Genomic DNA, 21,683 nt, shown 5'->3' on the forward strand with positions numbered 1-21,683 from the left:
CCCATCCTCCCACCCTCTGCACTGACATGAGAGGACACCTCACTACTGGTCTTTTGTCAAGTTTTGGGTTTTCGCATGTCATTAAAAGGGGGGAAATGCAACATTGCAAAACATCAAAATACGGGACTGTCATGTCCAAATCAGCAAAAACAATGTAAAGTTAGCAATTTAGCTAGTAAGCTACTGAGACACCATCAAACTGGTTTCATGCTAAGTGGCAGGGGCAAGGGGTGTACTGCGATTAGTGACCGACCGATTATCGGCCCCCGATATATATGCTGCCCAATTTCTATCGGGCGCTCTATCGTATCGGTGAAATGTTGCGCTGATAGAAAAAAAAGTGTGACAATGACTAAAGCACGCGCTGGTGTACTGATTTATTTTGTCCAGTGGGGCGCACTGAGCTCAGCCAGAGACTTTGGCTCAGCTCACACTTCAGTGAAGTCCCTCCCCCACTCTACACCATGAAACCTCCCGACCACCTGACCAGTCAGCCGATCAACCAGCGGATTTTCCCCCTTTTCCACAAGCCACGACAAGGTAGTTCATGAAATAAGTAACCGTAAACATGAAAACATCATGGAACAACAATGATAGGCCACTTTCAAAAGTGTCCCTGGCCAAGCTCTCCCGAGTAATTAATAACTTCCATATCGGCTATCGGTGATTGTACCCCCTCTAATATTGGCTATCGTTATCGGGCCAAAAATTCCCTATCAGTCGGACACAAACTGGGATTCGGCCAAAGTCATCATTTCTAATATGATGAACAAGTCAAGCGTGATATCAGTGAAAAAAGTTGCAACATTTTGCGGAAAAGTCTTCAATTCTGATTGGATTTGAAACAATATATAAGACAGACTATATTGATGAATATGTAGAAATGTAGATGTTATGTTCCTGAATAGGTTTTAGGTTGAATAGGTTATTTTAAAAAGGGTCACACTGGATCTTTGCCATACTCTCACATGAAGGAGCCGTTTCATTCGTACCACAATATTTTCACTATGGACACAGTCTAAACACACTATGAATGCTAACAGAAATAAAGAGTCTTAGTCTCGTTTCCAGTTTGTTTTTTTTCCTTTAGCTGGAACGCTTAAGGAGGGTCCTGTTTCCTTGGGAACTGAACGCAGTGCTTGGGGACTCATCGACAATGAGTGCATGTGCATGAGTTTGGTTTTGTATTTACACTATTGTACCCCTTTTATTACTAGTGTGCAAATTGCAGATTACAAAATGCTTACACCCCATCATGAGCCAATTTTAAAGCAATCCTGACCTGAAACGCAACTGACCCGCTATCCAATCAAGATCCAGAAAGTAGCCAGGATCAAATGCCAAGTGTGTTACCAACAAGCCCCGAGACCCAATAAAATCAGGCCGCTGTGATCGCTGCCAGTGAAAGCGAGTGCCAGTAATGCCTGTGAATGTGTGTGTGTGTGTGTCTGTGTGTGTGTGTGTGTGTGTGTGTGTGCGTGCGTGCGCATGTGTGTATTTGTGTGTGTGTTCATGCTCACTCAACCTTCAAAGAACAGGCCGGTGATAGCCAAAGAGTTCATTTCCCTAATGTAAACACTTGAGTAAAGACGCAGCGCACACACACACACACACATAAAAAGACAGAGTTAATCGTATTCTCTCGAGCTGTGAGTGTTTCAGAGCTCTGTTGTCTCGCCTCTGGCACAGAGCCAGCAGAGGAAGCCAGCCGCTGCGTTCATGTTCCCTTTAACACTCTGTCCATTTATCAGAGGACAGCATCTACTCTCATTTAGTGTCCCGATCAAGGATTATTCTGCGTTTACTGCTCAGTCTTACCCTGTAATGTTTTCTTTTCAGCGTTATCATCACTGCACAGGACAGCATCATTTAGCTCTTCTTTTGTCTCTGTGCTCTTGTCCTCGTCCTCACACCTCTGCCTGTTCTTTATCCCTCCCTCACTTATTTGTTGCCAGTGAAAACAGAGCAACAGGACAAAAGCTTGAATGGCAGAGGCAGCAGCGGGGCCTGTTCCATTTCCTTTTTTCTCCTGATAACGGCAGAGACTAATCGCTTATGTAGACTTTTCCTCGCTGCGCCTCACTTCCTCTCCCTTCGGCTCTCTTTCGTTGTATCGATCAAATAGTGCCCTCATCATGGAAAAGCATATCCATCATCTGTTGTGAGACATTGTGTCTGTTCCTTAACAACTGTTTAAAATGCAAACACACTCACTCAACCCCCCCCTCCTCCCATCAGACGGCAGATCTAATAACTCTTGACAGATGACTGAGTGTGTATGTCTCTGTCCATGTCTGAAGGGGTGGGAGGGTTTGGGTTCTTTTAATTATCCTCTCCTAACTTTATTTTGCTGTTTCTATTTTTCTGCTGTTGTTTGTTTATTTCTGTGAGGCACTTTGAGGTACTTTTTTCTGTATGAAAAGCGCCATATAAATAAAGATTGATTGATTGATTGATTGAACAGTCAGTGTGCCATCCAGGAAAGGCTGTGTTGACAGGTAGAGAATAAAAGTTCTACAGGTGACTTGTTGTGCGGTAAAGACACTGATCACATGTATACAATCGAAGATACACTAGAAAGCCATGCTTACACTGTAAATCCTGCATAGGATAGGCTGTAAATTAGAATTGATTTTGTGTTTGCTGATCTCAGATGTTCCCCACAGATACTCTCATTCATGAGGATCACAGATGCCAAACTGTCCTGTAACAACAGCTACATCTTTGTCTTTTAGCCTCCCCTTCCCATAGCTTACCTAAAAACATACTGTGATTAGTTTTGACAGATGGAAAAAAATTACACTGAATTAAATGCTGGGGTCTGTATAAAATATGCAAGTGCTCTTAGATCTGGAGAATATTATGTGTTGGCTGTTGCATCTCTGTAGCACCACAATGCTTCATTCATAGCATGTTGAGACACTCTCTACTTTCATCAAAAATTTGAAGCTCCTGTGATTTGGTTAATGTACTTATAATGCCATATTAAGATTTCAAAAACATTTCAATGAACTCATTCAACCACATGTTTCAGTTCAGTTTATCCCATACAAAGCCATACACACACTGGGGTTTATACACACACATTCATTGTCCTGATTCATGTCTCATACATATGGATGTGTGAAGCACACATGAGGCAGATGAATCCAATCAAACAGAACTCTGTGTTGATGGGAGTTTGTCTGAGCACAAAAGATTCATTTTACAAAGTAAACAGAATCAACAAAATTAAAGACGAGTTTAATAGTTTCGAACCTACCAATTCAAAATTACCACATAACAATGTGGGAAAAGGGTGGTCTGTCGCTTTAAACTAAAACTCTTTCATATTGCCCCTTTCAATATGGCAGGATTCTGCGTAATCTGGTCTGATTCATCTAAACAAAAACTGAAAGTTCTTAAAAACAAAGAATAAATATTTGGATCTACCTCTGCTTGCAACTTTTCTATCTGGATTGATAGATCCACTGCATCTGACTCCTAAAGCCCAGCCCTGTCCCATGCTGATGCCCTGCTCTCCCCTCTCTCCCTCACACGGACTGACAAAGTAGGAGGTGGTGAGACTTAATATCCCCCAGTCATCATCCCACTCATTAATAACCGCTCAGCAGAGAGAAAGGTGTAAAACCTGTCATCGCATTCTTTGTCTCTCTGCCCACACCTCATTCCCTTTGTGAAATGAGTGTTTGCTTAGACGAGGTGCTCCTGCGAGGGCCACTCCCTCCCTCCGAAATACTGAACAAGCAGTGTCCGTTATTGTCTCGCAGCTCAATATTGGTGGGAAAAATGTCTACAGCGGAAGAGGAATCCACGTTCTTTGTGCATTCATAATCATACAAATGAATGCCGTCCTCGTGCATTCATGTTATCAAAACCTCCAGAACATGTTGCGATGCGATGCACTGCAGATCAAACAGTCTTTATAATTATTCTTCTGACGAGTACCAACTGTGCAAAGAGGTGTTGCCCTCTAATTCCATGCCTGCTGGTGCCTGTCGGTGATAGCCAACTGGTTTTCCAAAACTGCTTAAGGATGCATCCCTGCTGGTTTCCCTGAACCACAGCCCCACCACACAGTCAGCAGTTGGGGTGTTGGCTCCACACACACACACACAGTAACAGCACTTTGCCGTGAAATAATGCACAAACAGCAGTGGCCTCCATTTATCAACCAAGTCGCTCAGTCTGATTTAAAGATGAACTTGAATACACTGTTGATTCTTGAATCTGTCAAACTCAAAGCTGCGCGAATCTTTGAGCACAACGTAGAATAAACAGTGTTGATATCACACACAACAAAATCATTTCTTTATGAAGTTCCTCTGGTCTTACTTCTGTAAAACCAGACGGTAAGTAAGACAACATAACAGCCCACAACCCGATGGATGCAAAATACACGCCACACCTGAGGCGGCGTTAATACGATCGCTGCATTGTTGCTTAATTTACCGAGCAGAACCGCTTTCCCTTTCTGAAAGAGATTAACTTCGCGCAGCCGGCCCAACGGAGATTACATAAACAGGAGCGCAGTGTCGTAATCTGGTTCTGTTCTGTTTGCTTGTACCGCACGTCCGATTAGTGCTTTTGTCATTGGCGGAGTTCAGATTAGGATTAACCCAACTGACACAGCAGTGAGCGTGTGTGTGCATGCCACAGAGAGGGATACACACTGCCTTTTCAGGTATGAAAATATTTTCACTGACAGAGAAATAGAGACTGTAATAGTAAAATCAAAAGAGGGTATGGAGCCGTAACATCCCTGTAAGCATTTTAGTCACAGGGTGAAGAAAACCCTTCAAGAAGTCATTTCCAGGATCAGAAAGAGACGCCCAATTTGGCTTAATGTCTAGTGTGTGTGTTTTCCTCTCTTATCTCTGTCAACGTGAGAACGCCCAGGTCACGTTCCCACGGCAACCCGGGACATGATAACTCAGCAGATATTCAGAAAAAAGTTAACAAATGTGTGAAAAAAAATACTAACTTCCAAACAAAGAAATGCAAGCCGTTTTTCTCCGTCTTTTCTGACTTTACCATGACATGTAATCAAGTGTTCAACATGTGGTTACAGCCTTTGTTCCAATGTACACCTGATACACAACTGCCGATGGAGCTGATTATCACCCTTTGAACCATTAACCTCCCCTGCTGCTCTCTCAGTGTATCCGCCTCTTTGCTCTGTCCCGCTTGTGAAAGAGTCAAACCAAGGGAAAGACAGAGGGAACAAAAGGGAAAGTGAAAATGAGAACAAGGACAGAGAAGAGGAGGGACAATATGGCAATTCATGAAGATTGCCGTGTGTTTGACATGAAAAGCCCTGAGAACTCAGGAAATTGGCTTGGCCTATTTTAAATGAGGAGCTCTGGGCATATCAGTTACTGTGGGATGAAATGAGAGATGCCCCGAGGTGCAGCAATTGATGGAGCGGAGGCCGACCAGTGGCTGCTAAGGTCAAAACTGGAAGCGAAAAAAATGTAACAAAAGAAGTATCAAAACAGAACGGATGTGAAAAAGAGCATTTGTTTCAAGGTCAATTGATCAGCGGGTTTTCCAAACGACGAGCTGTCAAGTCAGATTCACAAAGTATTTGATTCGATCCAGTTTGTACTGTGGATAGACATATGATTATAATTAGAATATACACAACATAGAATGAATATATAGCATAAGAATATGTTTTATTTTGAAAATGAAATGCATGGAAATTGTATCTAATCAGATGGGATTTTTTTATGTAATTAGATTACCATGTTCATTCTATATAGTCATTCTGGGCTACTGTAGAAACATTGCAGTGCAACATGGCAGATCAGTGGAAGAGGGCCCACTCTCCCTACAGATATAAAAGCCTCATTCAAAGGTAATTATATATAATAATAATAATAATAATAATAATAATAATAATAATAATAATAATAATAATAATAATAATAATAATAATAATAATAAAAATAAACTAACAAAAACATAATCATGAATTTTATATCTAACTTCTATTAAGAAATCCTGCACAATAGACCTGTAAGGGATTTGGTTTAAGTACTCAAACAAATTACATAACATTAAAAGACTGAAGTTATTACAGTTCTTCCTCACGAACAAAATTTGACTGCAATCAACTCCAGAGTTGTTGAGACATTTCACTAAAAGACATAAAAAATGTCATCGTCATTGTGACACGAGGTGAAACTTCACGGGATCGTCAAAGTCAGCCAAATGTATCCTCTGGGAACCATGAGTGTCTGCACTAAATGTAGTCTGCATCAAAGGCTCCACTTTTCTGGCATATTCTAGCTCATTTCTATTTTTTGATATACTTCTCAAACATCTTAAAATATGTCACCTGCTAAATGTAATCACAAGCAACATGAATATTCATAGTACATAGTCCTTTGCATCCTAATTAGCCAGTGCAGTTTTGTTAACAAATTAGATTTCTGATTGCAGCTCCATCATCTCAACATAAATTAATTCAACGCTAATGAACATCTTCTCGAATCTTAGCGCTTCCCTAATTAAAGCCCATTCATCAAAGAGCCACTGTAATACCCCCTCAATGAAAAGCGACCACAGTGCAGCTGAAAGGCACCATTTTTGATTATTGAGCTACAGTAGGCACTCCTGTCCTGCTTCCCATTTAATCAGTGCTCCCATTGATTTCCTGGATCAGCCGTCTGTGGTGATTCCGCATATAAAACCATCAGCCGTCTCTCTCCGCCTCCAATCGAGCTCCTCATCTCTCCGTCTCCACATCCATCTGCTGGTCTATCCACTAACATCCATCTAAGACACCTTTCCCATAAAGTCTACGCCGGGCTCTTATAGTAATCAGTTTAAGTCCCCATAGAACAACATTTCAACCGTACTTAGCTTCCATTGCATGACGTCTTTTCGAGTGGGATCGAGATAGTCTGATTTAAAGTGGCTGTGGCTAACACCTGAAGACACACTCAAGTACTGTAGTATCCTGTTGCTAACAAGCTAAACAATGGCTCTTGGTTCCTTGCTGCTAAAATTGAAAATATAGGTATAATTGAATGTCAGGATATTAATGGTTGGAATTGGTTGGTTCAAGACCACATAATCCATGATTTTGATATCAGAATGCAGAAAATGTAATTTTTTGCATATTGTTAAGTAGTCACACAATATGACTTGTGGTCGAGAGGGGGTTAAGGGGCATTTTTTGTACGACTGAAATAACAGCACATGCTTCGATAATCGCTTGTGGAAGGAGGCCAGTCCCTCAAAATCTGTCTCTCACTTCAGTTTCCAATCCTCCACATGGGCCCAACATCCCAGTGGGCTAACAGGCTGGCAGCCAAGTGCACAGACACACACACACACACACACACACACACACACACACACACACACACACACACACACACACTCACACACACATTCAGAAGTTCATATGCTTGACCATGGCAGGATAAAGCAATGGGCTCCTGACTGTGCCATGTCCCTGGCAAGGTAAGGTCGTGTTCGCTATGAATGAAATAAGCTGGCGTCAACTAAAACTGAATATGGGGTGAGAAATTGCATTTAGCTCGCTTTGACCTTGGCTTAAGGTGCCTAGAGTGCCAGGATAAGAAGGAGACAGGGGGACAGAAAGGGTTCAGACAGTAAATGGCTGGCTCAGGTGGGAGCACCTGAGGAGATAGCACTAATAAGGAACGCTCGGACAAACTGAGGCAGTGATGTATGAAGCAAATGGAGAGGAGAGCTGACTAAATGTAGACTATGTTGATTGGACAGCAAAGAGGACAGTGTGAATTATGAGCAAATATTCATAAGCATGTGTAAAGGAAGTGGGACAGTGGTCACAAGAGGCTGGCGCTGGGTGCGGACAGCTGGCTTGCCCAGGTGGTGGCGGGCAGACCCCGAGTGGACACCTTCTGCCACTCCCATTTGGCGTCTGTTTTGCCACAATGGTTCACACGTGCCGATGCTCCCAGAACGCCGTGCCTGGTGCACTGTAATGACCACATACTCCATGTGGGTGTTATCCTCATTTAGGCTGAAACATCTTTAGTTGGGAATTTTACATCCATTTGTTGGTCAAACGGCATTATCTTTAACCACAGCTGGTGTTTGCCCCACTGTCATGTGAGTGTAGACATTCGAATGTCCATATCTTGGAAACAGACTTGACTAGGGCTGACCCAAATGCTTCAGAGCTTTGAAACTTCTCCCGTTGCCATGGTAATCATGTCAAAACCAGTGTTTGAATACTGATATCGAACAGAAAGACATTTTTTGTGATATTCTTGAAGAGAGCAATATTTTTCCTTTGGCTGCACCCAAAAAGAGGCTATAAATTGAAAAGGGGCAGGAGATGTAGATCCTCTGGGGCTTTTAATTAGTCTCAAACCAGCACACAAAATGACCATAACACGATAACAATATGTACTGTACAAATATATCGTCCAGCCCTATGATTTCTCCCCTCTGGTCCTTTTCCCCAGCAGAACTCATAATTAGATCAATAGCAAAGAATCTAATAATGACTGCAAGTTAGAGGAAAGCATCACATCTGACAGCCATTGCGATTGACAGGCATTCTCAGCCAATGAAATGACATCCCATGTTAAAAAAAGCACTGACATCAATTGCATGGACTGGTGTTCAACCCTGTCCAATGTGAAAACATGAGAACAACAAAGCCTCTATTGCCACAGTACAGAGAACGATAACTGAACACATATATACACACACACACACAAGCGCTCTATCAATAGAGGATATTCTCTGAGAGGCATTTTAACGCACTCGTCTGATGCTGCTCTAGCAGTCTATTCACCACCACACTCATACAATACATGCATGCCCCCAGCTCACAGCCTGTGTGTTAACCTTATCTATCGAACTAACCTCGCAGTCTGTCGGCCCTGTAGCCCCGGGCACTGCTGCCGATTGGTAACCAGCGATAAGGGAGAGCAGCGCTCACATACATTGTGCTCATTGGTTTGACTGGTTGTGTTAGCATGCAGTGTCGCACGCTGGAGCACAAATGAGCAAACTGGTTCATGGATGTTAACATGAGCGTTTTCCTAACAGAGCCAGACTTCAAGGACAGAGTTGTCCTACATTGTCTGGATAGAGCTAGGTCGCCTGTCGAAGAAAGATCAACTAACTGAGCTGTAATCTCTCACCATTTCCATCAGGAATTTATTATCAAAAGACACACAGTGTCATCGAAAGTTTAAGGTCTGTCTCCATACACAACTGTAGTCTCATTGCTTTCTTTTTGCCTTTTGTCTATTGTCCTTGCAGTCGAAAAACATGAGAAGACATCCATGTCCCGTGACAACAAGCCAGAGCATCAAAGATAAAATGTGGACTGAAGCCAAGACTTGAGATTGGGATCTGTGGGACACTCCAGGGGCCTCAAATATCACATTTTTATGCTGATAATATCAGGTAAACTGGGACAGGGTTGTGCATAAAGCTGAGCAGGCTATGAATGAAACCAGAATATAACATGAAGAACATCAGCTGGGAAAGACAGTGGCATCATACTTTGATGTTTGAAGTCTGAAATTGGTAACTCACCTGACTATGACTACAACAGTATAATTCATATTGCTAATAGTAATAACTGTGTAATAACGGAGGAAGTATTGATCATCAAAGTGTGAACTCTGCCATTCAGTAAGACATAAACTTCTCACCACTGTCAAAGACTAGTAACCATCACTCAGTTTCAGATGAACATCTCTCATTGTTACAAGGGCACATCAGTCCGCATCATCGGAGTTGATTCTGGGTCAATCCCCACCCCACTTCCTCACCCCCACCTCCTCATTTCCCTTCCCTCCCCCCCTTGTCTGGTCTGTCTGCCGCTCCATGGGGGGAGGTGGAGACACAAGGAAGAATCAAATTAGCTTCCTTTCCTAGATTTTGGTGACAGACGGCCTTGTCAAGGTCAGGGAGGTGCTAAACAACGTCAGCTTGATGCCAATTAACTCCAACAAGCACACGGCCATTAGAATAACATTTGTTATTCATGATGGATGCTGGGTGCTTTTAGCCAAAGTGATTCGTGCACAGTGATGAATTTTAGTGTGGACCCCAATGTGAATACCTAAAATGTGCAGAGTGGTGGACTCGACTAACAAATTAGGTCGCAAAATGGATCCAGTGTGACGCTCAATTATTGCATTGGCGCTGGCAGTACAGAGTTCATAAAAAGATCTAAGATCAAAAGGAAAGTGGCAACGAGAAGCGGTCCTTAATAAAGAGCAGAAATGTGGTTGTGTTAACATATTGCTGTAAATTATCGAGGGTTCAGAACTCTTTTTTTCACATGTGCTTTTATTATGCATTTTTCAATTCACCAAGGAGGTAACGATTTCATCCATGTCCATTTTGTTTGTTGGCTGGTTGATTACCCAAAAAATACAAAACAGATTTCCTTGAAACTTGGATGGATGATGGAGAACAGATCCGATTAACTTTTGGTCTAGTCCTGGATAAAAGGGCTGGATCCAGGAATTCTTCCTCGCAGAATAGGGCGTTTTTCAATACATTTTTCAGGGAATGAGGCATGGCAAAATCAGGTGAATTTAGGTGCCTGGTATCTATGGGTAAGTGCAAAAAGGGGACTGTGTCTTTACTCACAGCCTTGGTGGAGGTATGCACTCTACTCAGTTTTTTCACATATGAAATAGGTTTGCATGTAAAGTAAACATGCTCCTCATCCTGCTCCTATGTGTAAATGTGTCAACATGTGTTATCTTTCATGTGAATTCGATGTTTTCACAGGTGGTACTTTGCATCTCACTTGCGTCTATATATGCATTATTCAAATGTGAATTGCTGTTTCGTGTGTTAGCTGATAGTTTAGATGCCTCGGAGCTGAGAAGACTTCAACTGCAGCCCACACAGCCACACAAAATACTAGGTGTCATGCAATACTTGTATGTTGTGGAGGTATATTTCAAGTATATAAAGGTTGCACGTCAAGAAAGCACACAGCTGCCGAAACCTGTGGGAGTGTTCGGCTCTTTCTTTCACACACAGCGTACAACACGAGCTGCAGAGCTGCAGACTGCTGCCGTGACTCTGCTTGTCTGTCTGTCTCCCTGGAGGGTTGCTTAGCATTACCACCAGCCCAGCCCCCCCCTCACTGTCAGACAGCATTTAGCATGAGTGCTAATGTAGCCAGCCACTATGTCTGTGTGTCTGCAGGAATTTAAACATAGCCAGAGGGTACAGACCTAGCTTTTCAGTCAGGTACATGCACATACACGTGTATTCTCTTTGTCTGTGCAGGGGTGTTTTCGGTAAGGTGAAAAACCTGAAGATAGGCCATGGCCTTAGAATGATGATTATTGGACTGATGGTGGAGCCGATAAGATGATCAGCTTTAGCTAAATTCAGCTTATTTTCAACCAGAAAGGGCATTAAACTAGTTTATCCTGCTGGTCTGTCTGGGCAGAATTGAAGTTATAAGGCTGTCTGTCTACCAGGAATCACCAACAGCACGAGACTCTGTTTGTTTCCAGGGGTGACAGAGCAGTTGCAGCTTTTGAGCAGCCTTTTTCTTGTGCAGGCTTTATGTGTCAGAGGCGATGATGCCTTCAAGGACAATTTTCTCATGGTGCGAATGACCTATTTTAATATCATACTCTGTATTTCAAGGTGGTAGCAAAGTCTACATCTACACAATCTGCAAATAATCGTAATATCTTTTAACGTACAAAAGTATAAAGGCACCTGGTCCTGCGGTACGTACTTCAATGCCCATTAATAACACTTCCTGAATCGGTCTAAACAATTCACAAGCTGATTTCACTGTGCTAAGGCCAATCAGCAGAATGACAGGATAGTGCAGATTCACACAAAAAAGCTGCTGACACATGGCTGATGTAAATTAACCCTTATTGCCCTTACTTTAGAAGCGTGTGATGTAAATGAATAATGATGCAATTAGCTTCTTCGCAACACTGTACAGGACTAGCCACACAATAGCTTGTAACGCTGACAGTTGACAGAAGCTAGCGTCTTTGTCTAGTGTCTTTACTTTTCATCATGGTGAAACAGAAAAAGTCTGATGTCTGGGTATTTGACTTTTCATCAACAAGACAAACGGTCCACCTGTATGCTAGCAGTTCCGCATAGCTGTACTAAGGGCACAGCTATGATTGGAGCTAAATGCTACCATCAGCTAACATCAGAATGCTTATATGCTCACAATGCCAAAGCTAGCACGCTGATGTCAATTCATGTCAATCTAACACTGTTGACACCTCATAGAGCTAATTAGTAAATGTTAGCATGTCAACACACTATACACACACACAACAATGCAGTAAACATTTCAATGACAATGCTAGCATGCTAGCATCCTGGTTTAATTTGTCCTATACTTTTAAAACCTCCAAGTGCTAATAATCAAATGTTAGCATGCCAAAATAGTTAACACATTAAAAATTACAATCGTGATGCTCAGCATCACATGCTAGCATTGTCATTGTAATGTTTACCCTGTGAACCATTTGGGCATGCTAACATCCGCTATTTAGCACTTCACGGTGTTCGAAGTATTGTTAAAGTACAGCTATAAAGTAAATACATTTCAGTTTGCCAGTTATTTTCAAGCTGAATTCAGCAATGTTGAAGCGTCCTCACCCTGCTGTCATCTCTCCATTTACAGACACACAACAACACAAAACAAACTCAGACACACAAACTCCAGCAGCGATTAAGCTACTTAGCGCTGAAGGTGATTATGGGCCAGCTGGTCACACATACACACACACACACACACACACGCACACACACATACACATCCCTTCATACTCTGATAGCAGCTCCACTGAAGCATGCGCACAAACACAAAGCAGACAGCCTGGCCCAAATTCAGAGATCTTCACATGCTTTGTCTTACATTAATATCTACACCTCCTCATCTGAGGCTAAATCCAACTTCACTGTCCAGGAAAGCCACACGGGGCCCGAAAGAAAAATCCACTTAAATGAATTCAGGAGGAAAAACATTGTGAATATGAATAATTCCGCCTCAGATGGACGCAGTGAATAGGCAGAGAGAGCACAGTGAAGCTCTCCCACAGAAACGCTGACCTGCTTACGGTCCGCAATGCTGTAAAATCACACAGTTCGGCGACTGAGGAAAGATGCGTCTTAGTGTTTCAAGAGATAAAGTGATTAATAAGAGTGGGAGGGAGAAGAAATCACTTGTTTACTGGCAAGCTGTGTCATGTTTCTAGTTCACGGCTTTAAAAAAAGCGAAGAGGATATAATCCAAGTCTGCTGAGGATGAACATTAAACATTGAAACAGAGAAGTGAATAAAATCTATATACAGTCTAGACACAACACCTGAGGGCCTCCGTCTTTCTGCATCTTCCTCCCTGTGTGGGAATATGGCAAACACGTGCAGCTGGGCCCAAATTATTCATACACACACACACACGACGCTCAGATGTGCACACACACAAACATGGACGGACGGACGCACCCCATGCAGACGCACACTGATTGTGTGATTGGATGAGAGCTCATATTTGCACGCTACAGTAGCCCTTTTGACAACAGAAGACACACTTGCTACCCCGCCCCTCCTCCTCCTCCCTCTGTCCACCACCCACCCTCCTCCGTCCCTTTGCCTCTTTGATTTCTCTTTGTATTTGTTGCGTTGAATTGCAGGAAGCGTTGCTCCTTTTTAGAGCGGAGGGAGCAGTTCATTGAACAAAGACGACATCAAAAATTGACTCTTTCGCCCCTTCCCGTCTGAAAATATGGCCCCCCGTTCTTCATCCCTGTTTGCCCTCCAGTTCTCTGCCCTTGCTTGGTGTGTGTCTTCATCTGCATGTGTGTGAGAGTGTGTGTGCATGTGTGCAAACTCAGCACAGAGCACAAAGAGCTGCAGTGACATCAGGCTCATTCACACTGTGTCCTCTGTCTGCGCTCACCCATGAGGTGCTCTGTTTAAAGGGCCTCTGCTCCGCCTCACCCCCCCCCCCCCCCCAAACGCATGCACACAAACACACACACACAAACAAGTGCCCCTTTTGACCACAACAACACAAAAACTAGTTAAAAAATGTGCAGAGTCTCACCAAATTGCTAAAGAACGAGAAAAATCATTATTTTTTTGCGCTGACCAAAGCAGAATGAACGATGACAGTCCGGGCTGTTTGGAAGCTAAGCTCCAGCTGATGTACGATGAGACCCTGATAACAGGAAGATGCAAATGCTCACACTGAAGGGCCTTTCATTCCTCGATGAATTCGAATGGATGAAATTCAAATAAATACAGATCTATGCGCACATTTGTGTGTGCACGTGCAAATAGTGGGCGAAGTGGGGGAGAAAGCTTGGTGAGCTTCCAACGTTTCGGTCACAGCTCCATGCTTTATTGCGCGGACAGGCTTGAGCAAGAGAAAATAAAAGGATGAGGCAAACATGTAGAGGAAGTACACTCTGCTTCCATTGTTTTCTAGTTTTTTAGTCAGGACCAACGGGCCTATTCGTCACAGGAGAACAGAAAAATGTCTCTCTCTAAAGAAGAGCTTGAGCTGATTTTCTCACTTGGGCTACGGAGCAGCACACTGATTCCTCGAAGGTTTATAGAAAAATGCCCCGAGGCTTAGCTTCAAGTCTATTTTCCTGCAGTTTCACGCTCTTTGCTGAGGCTTCCGTCTTAACTGAATCGTGTCAGTGGGCTCATCAGCAGCTCACAGAGCAGGAAGTGAAGAGGAAAGCGTGGATAGTCCAGCGGCAGTCTTACAGGAAGTCATTCTGCAACAGCAGCACGCCATTTGGGACTAGAGAAGAAGTTCATCGACAGACGACACACTGTTGCTCAACCCATTTCAATCCCCATGCATCAGCACGCAATCAGTACTTCCCTGACAGGCGAGTGTGTCATAAACAAGATCAAATCACTCTATTATTCTATACACCTGTCATCAGACGTGTCATTAAGAGGTGTCGTGTATTTGTTTGGGGCAGCAGGATTAAGTGATGTCACTCGGCAACCTCAGGACCTCCTTTGTCCTGCAGACCTCTTTCACCTCCTCCGCCACAATCGTCTTGTAAAGCCACTGAGCCTGATTGTCCATGATGTTTCTATCAACTGTCAGGCCTCACGTCGGAGATTAATTCCATCCCTTGCATATACAGTACCTACTGTCCAGACGCCGTCTTTAGCACTCTTGCGACAAAGGACATTCACACAAAACTGACAACAACCAAAAGAAAAATGAAATAAAACACGTGACCAGCAGGCCAGCGTGAGGAGGAAGTGATGCACAGCTGTGGACGGACAACTTGGGTGTGTGCCCCGTCATGTTTCCTGCTCCTCTGCCCTCGAGGCGAGGCCGAATCGCTGATTGGAAACAACCTCAGCGTCGACTCCAATCAGCAAAGCAAAACTGTTTTCACTTTTCCTGACCAGTGACTGTAAAAACGCTGGGGAGGGGTTGAATGTTAAGACCGAGTGTAAGAATGCACTCATGAGGAGATTACATTGCGGCACTACAGTGTGACCCGTACATACTGTAGGCTGGTAACACGCTCACAAAAACACATCCACAGTTTCCCACCAGAGTCCAGTCATTTTTAAAAGGCAACCCCCCCGGGGAGGTGTGTAACCCAGACACGGCCTGTGCAGCAAACAGTTAACACACACAGGAAACAGGCGAGACTGGTAGCCTACACAGGACATACGTCCAGCAACAGAAAACCTCCCATTTAAAGCCTTTTGTGTATCAGCTGTGAGGGGCCCCTTTCCGCAGTTGTATTCCGCTGCTACTCCTGTTTTGTTTTGAAGCCGGTGTTTTGGTCACGAGGCGGCATCACTTTTATGGATTTGTGATAAACTTCTTTTCTTGCGTTATGTGCTACTTTAGAGCTGGTGCTGGACCAGAAAGATAAAGAGTATTATCTTTGCTCTCAGCTGAGCTCCCATCGCCTTTAAGCCAAAGTGCTCTGCGTCACAGCTGTCCAAAACGGCCCAGTCATGCACACAAGGGGTTTTGACAGAACACTGAATATTTTGTCTTATTTATTTCCATATCAGTCATCATGTCGAACCACAAATGCAGGAAACGCACAGGGCTGTTGAATCACTCCTTGGTGCCTTCCACAGGTCTCTCCGTTCAGATCAGACGGCGAGGAAAGCCTCGAGGAGCTGTCTGTTCAGGTGAGAACATGAAGCAACAGTCACAAGGTCAAAGACCGCAAGAGCACTAAACAGATTTGTCTTTGTGTCTATTTATACGCAGCCACCGAGGCTGACTTAGCACTTTGGCGGGAGAGCCGCTGAAGCTGAGTAAGTGGCGGAGCTGCGGAGAAACGGCAGAGAGACGGGTCGATATGCAAACTGGTCGCAGCTGTCGTGTACACGGGCGAACACAAAAGCTGCGTTATTGACAGTTAAGGGCGGCGCAGGCACGGTCAGAGACATAAAGCCGACGTAAAGCTTCACTCAACATGAGATCAGCTGGAGGGTGAGGAGGAGGAGGAGGAGGAGGAGGAGGAGGAGGCACCCTCGAGGTGAAGTGAAACTGCACATATGTCTGTGTGTGGGGGTTCAAATGACTGAGATAATGGAGGAGTCCTCTCAAGTCTTATAGCCCGTTTGCATCCGACTGAGCTCCTGCAGCAGATAACACAGCCGAGCCAGATGCAATTTAACAGCAGCCACTTAGTCTGGAGTTCCATTACATGCATCTCGTCGGGTCTGACTTGACTTCAGTGTGTGTGTGTGTGTGTGTGTGTGTGTGTGTGTGTCCACATTGAGGTCAGATCTGAATGCAGGATTGTAGGTCATGTCACTGGTTATGTGGACATTGTTTAAGGGGAAAGCAGTGCAGACATTCAGGAAATGGATGCCGGCTACTCAGACTGTGTGTGTGAGTGTGTGTTGGCCCGCACGACAACCTCACTGCCCTCCAAATGCATGCTCACGCACACACACACACACACACACACACACACACACACACACACACAGTCCTGCAGTCTCCCTGAAGGTTCTGCACAACATGGGAGCAATTAAACACTGTCCCTCTCTTATCAGCGCCCGACTTTCTCTGGGGAAAGAAATTTGGGGAAACCGTCGCTTATGCGGCAGGAAGTCGTCCTTCTCCGCGTGTTTATTTGTGGGCTTCCCATTTCCTGTTAAACGCGCAGAGGCTTTTGGTGGCAACTCACGGGGCATGTGAACACACACGCAGATCACACATGATGAAAAGGGGGAACTCGGCCACCAGCGAAGTCGCATAATTACGCCGGGGCTGTTTAAATACAACGTAAAACTCGTGCTAATAAAACTGATTGCTGTGATCATATTGCTTGCTCGCTTGGACCTTTCTTTTTTTTTCTTGATCGGGGTTCAGGAAATGATCGTTTCGATTTTGCGTCATCTCAGAGAAGACAGCTAAACACACAGGCAGACGTGTGGTGTTTGTGCGTAGCTGTCACCTTCATTCATCCAGCTACACTCCATCAACAGGCTCCGAGTTGCTCTCCAGACTCTAATCAATAACTTCAGTTGAGCAGCAGCCACCAGCTGTTCCTCTATCTGACTTCTCCTTTCACCTTTTTTGTCTCTTTGCTGCCTTTTTCTTTTTTTTTTTTTGGCAGCACCACCCTCCCCACTTCCTGTTACAGTTGTCACTGTGAAGTAGCACAAAGGAAACTCGCTCAGCGGCTGATTGACAAGTGACTCTGAAAACCTCCCCTGGGGAAATGGGGCCATCGGTTGCGAGGGCTGCTCAGCCCCCCCATCCCTATCCCCAACCCCCACTAAGTTCAATAAATGGGTCCCAAGACCTCAAAGGGATCCTCGACGGAGAGTAGTTAAATTCCACTATGACTTTCTTTACATTTGCACAGTACGAGAGGCTGATTTCATTCTTTGCATCTGTGCTGTACGATCCTCTCGGGCAGGACTCTCAGTGGGATTCACTGGCCTGCACAACAAGGTCTGGGAGGGTCTGAGTTAAAGGACAGCGGCTCTGCCTGTCGGACCACCGCCTCGCTGCAAAATGAGCATGATCACAGACGCAGCCGCAAAACACACCCCACTCTAGTCATGCCTCCCAGTTTTACGGGGGCCAGCACATGCACATTATATATGCTCATCTTTCAAATCAAGCATTCAGTCCTGGCACGTGCACAATCGATAGGCTGCTCGGGCTGCTATCTCCCGATCCAAAAAAAAAAAAAGGCCGCTGTGTGCTGCCCGAGCTTCTGGGTGCATTTCCAACAAAGGCTTTGAATGACACAGCTCTGGAGGAGAGCATCTCTTTGTGCTTGATTCATTTGCAGAGGCAGCCTTTAAAAAAAAACAACAAATAAAATACCCCCCCCCCCCCCCCAAAAAAAAAAGCAGCACAGGCTTTTAGCTTTTAAAGAGCCAACTCTGCCATATGAGGTGTTCAGTGGACACGGTTTAGGATAAGGTGAGACTGCAGGTAGCTGCATGTGAGGATAAGAATAATAATAATGCAAAAAAAAAAAAAAATGGTTTGGAGAGAAACGCCCATTCTCCTCCCTGCACCTGTCGGCAGCCGTCCTTGTCACCTCACCCCAATGTTAAACCCTGAACGCACCCCTCTGCTTCACATACACCACACTGATGCTGTGGTGGATAACTTATTCCCCTCCATATGTGAAGACAATCGTGTGGAGGTGGTGGTGCTGGGCTTTTCAACACAGACCAGAGCACCACCCATGTGTTAGCAAACAAGGTGTGATGCTCTCTCTCCCTCTGTGGCTGTGTAACACGCCGTATATGCCACAATGAGCAGAGAGAGACACTGAGGGGTGGAGGAGGGAGTAAATGAGATATAGGTGTGCGGGATGCGTTTAATTGACCGCCCGGAGGCGCAGACACAATGTGGTCTGCTAAGGTCGGCACATTTCCAGCAGACAGACGTAGTAGGGAGGCTTACCTCAACGCAACCTTCACACAGCAGTCGCCCAGACTCGCCATTATCGCTTTCAAGGTCCGCCGAAGGGATGTGGAGTATTTCGGCTATGCTGGCTTTTTTTTTTTTTTTTGGTTGGTTTTCAGTGCCTGCAGACCGTGCGGTGCCGCGGCGGTGCGGAGTGTCTTCAGGTCAGCGGGAGCAGCCGTCAAGACCTGCCGGCGGTGGGCTGCCTCATCGGGACACCTCCTGTCTGCTTCTTCTGCTTCCCCTCTGCTGCGGCGCTCATTGTATTGGCTCAACGGTCTCTGTCACATCGCGGAGTTGAACTCGCTTCTTCTCGTCTCTCTCTGTGCTCAGTCTCAGCCGCTACATCCTGTTTCAAGTGCGTACGAGCGAAGCGTGTGAGCGCTCCTCTGAAGCCACACCGCTGCTCTCAGACAGACGCGATCACGTTGGAGCGGCGCTGAGACCGCACACTGGAGGCGGTGCTGCTGCCTTCACGGACCGTCGGGATTATTCCGCTAAACTTCATGGGGGAGGTCGCACAGATGGCCGTGGAAACTCCACATCACGGTGGTGTACCGCAGGAGAGTTGTAGGGGATAATCATCTGGAAATAAGATTGGGGGAAATGGAAAATGAGAAATAAATGTCATTAACCACTTTCCACACTCAGACCGTTACCATGGTTACTGATAGATGAAAATGCTGGCTCAGCTTCTGAGTCATAATTGTTATATTATGCAAATGCCCAACACAATAAGGAAGTGCTATAAAGGCACACATGGGCATAGGGTGAAGAGATATTCACATTGTTTACTGAAAGGGGTATTCCACCAATTGTGTATGTGACTCTATTAAGCTGGGTGACTCGCAAGAGACGTATGAAAACAATGAGGCTGAGGTAAACTGACTTTTGGTCTAGTTTATCGGTCAAGTTCTAAAAACACTGATTCCTGCATATCCCAGATTGCCACTTGGAAAGCATCCTTTGTTAGATTCATATAGTCTTTTTCTTTCAAGCTCCAAAGGGATTCTGTTTAACATGTTATGGAATTAACGTAGGAAATCTCCCTGCAGACCCACTACAGACATCACATAACATAAATCATAGTTTGAATAGTCCCCCTCGCAACAACTAAACCAAACATGATGTTTAAAATTTGTAAAAGTATCAAGTATTACAATAAATATATTTGTTTTGAAGCAGAATAGCCACTCTTACTTGTATATATTACTGTATGTTATAGTGTTGCTCCTACATATGCATGAATGAGGATATGTTGCAACTGGTCCTAGTTGAGCTAATGTAACTGATTAACATACTGTTGGGTAGTTTAATTTACAACTATGTGTCACATTTAATAGGTGTGGAACATTTCTTTTATGTAGAATATGAATCTGTAAAGAAGTTTAACAATTCACTATAGTACAGTAACAAACACAATAAGAAAAGTATGTATGTAAGGTGCATTTACTTCACTTGTTTTCAATTTACACCTATGTGAATACACTTCACCTCAACAGGGTCAGGGAACTGAGGAGCAAAATGCAGATTCCTTAATTTAACCACACTTTCCACGACTATTCCAAAAGAACGAGCAGTCTTTGAACGCAGCGTAATCGCCTTCGATTGACGCTGCACTTCGTCTAACAGCTCAATAAGTCCCGCCTTCATCTAACACGAAACAGCCAATCAGAGAGCTCGACGGGCCGCTGTGGCCCCGCCCGGCAGCACACCCACATCGGGCAGTAAAGATTACAAACCTACAGCACATCCAGCCAGCGGCGACATCTGAGGTCCGTTAAACTGCCATAAACAGAGGGCGCCTGTTCCCATGACGGAGAGGAGGGGCCGCAGGTTCACACACCTTCAGGTCAAAGGCCGAAAAGCATGCAGAGGTTGTTATGTTTGGGCAGAAGATGGAGTTCATTTGCTGTGGTTTGTATGGGAAGTTACTCTCTGCTCACTTCCCCCTCCTGCTGAGTCAGATTTCTTCTGAAGGGGAAATTGAAATCCTTTCTCTTTGTTCAGTCAAACAGAGACACTGCTTCCTTCTTAGTGTTTTATTCTGTATCATTTAGTGTAAATTATTAAGGAAAATATCAAAGTATAAGGTATTACTGAATTATTACCAGTTACATGGCCCTTAAAGGGGCACTATGTAGTTTTTGGGAAATTCATTGATTTGTGATGTCAACACAAACCAAATAAACAAACTCTCTTTGTTTCCATGGCTGAATAAACAAACTGACCTTAAAGGACAACACAGTTTGATACTGTTTTACTTTCACTGTTTTTATATTTGGCGGACCCTGCCACCCTTTCAACTTAAGTAAGTTGAAATATTTCTGAGTTTGAATTGCTTCTCCAACACCACATAGTGCCCCTTCAAAGGAATGCAAAAATAACTTTATTATAATCTCACAATTTATTATTTCCTAGATATTGTTAAATGACATTAATACTGTTGGAACACTGCTGCAGGAGAATAAGTAGCATAAGCAAATGTGCCTGGTGACTCAAGCACACCACTATGTTGTTTTCGCCCGCTTCCCTCCAGTTCAGTTTCCTCTGTTAAATGATCTATGCAAATTGGCTTCACCACATTATTGTATCCAGGCAGGAGTCAAATCCACTCTCGAGGAGAAAACTCCAACTTTTCCACATCCTCATCCTCCTCACGATCTATGACTCATGTTCGAAACTGACAGCTGGCCAGTGACAGTCATACAGCACGTTATCTCCCAATATTACAAAAATATAGCTA

General features: G+C 44.3%; 1 protein-coding gene across 7 annotated transcripts in view; it reads right to left on the reverse strand.

Moving 5' to 3' along the window:
* The window catches only part of kif21b (kinesin family member 21B), a 62,892-nt gene extending 41,776 nt beyond the window's left edge, over window positions 1-21,116 (reverse strand). For 2 of the 7 annotated variants that reach the window (XM_037100695.1, XM_037100696.1), the window contains exon 1: window positions 18,935-21,112. In XM_037100695.1, coding sequence (XP_036956590.1) covers window positions 18,935-18,975 — 41 coding nt within the window. In that variant the 5' untranslated portion in view covers window positions 18,976-21,112. Of the gene's footprint in view, window positions 1-18,934 lie in introns of all 7 variants that reach the window. The other 5 variants (XM_037100694.1, XM_037100693.1, XM_037100698.1 and 2 more) reach the window with 5 other exon arrangements.
* Window positions 21,117-21,683: the final 567 nt, after the last annotated feature.

The sequence above is a fragment of the Acanthopagrus latus genome, chromosome 6, assembly GCF_904848185.1.
Source record: "Acanthopagrus latus isolate v.2019 chromosome 6, fAcaLat1.1, whole genome shotgun sequence".
Lineage (NCBI taxonomy): Eukaryota > Metazoa > Chordata > Actinopteri > Spariformes > Sparidae > Acanthopagrus > Acanthopagrus latus.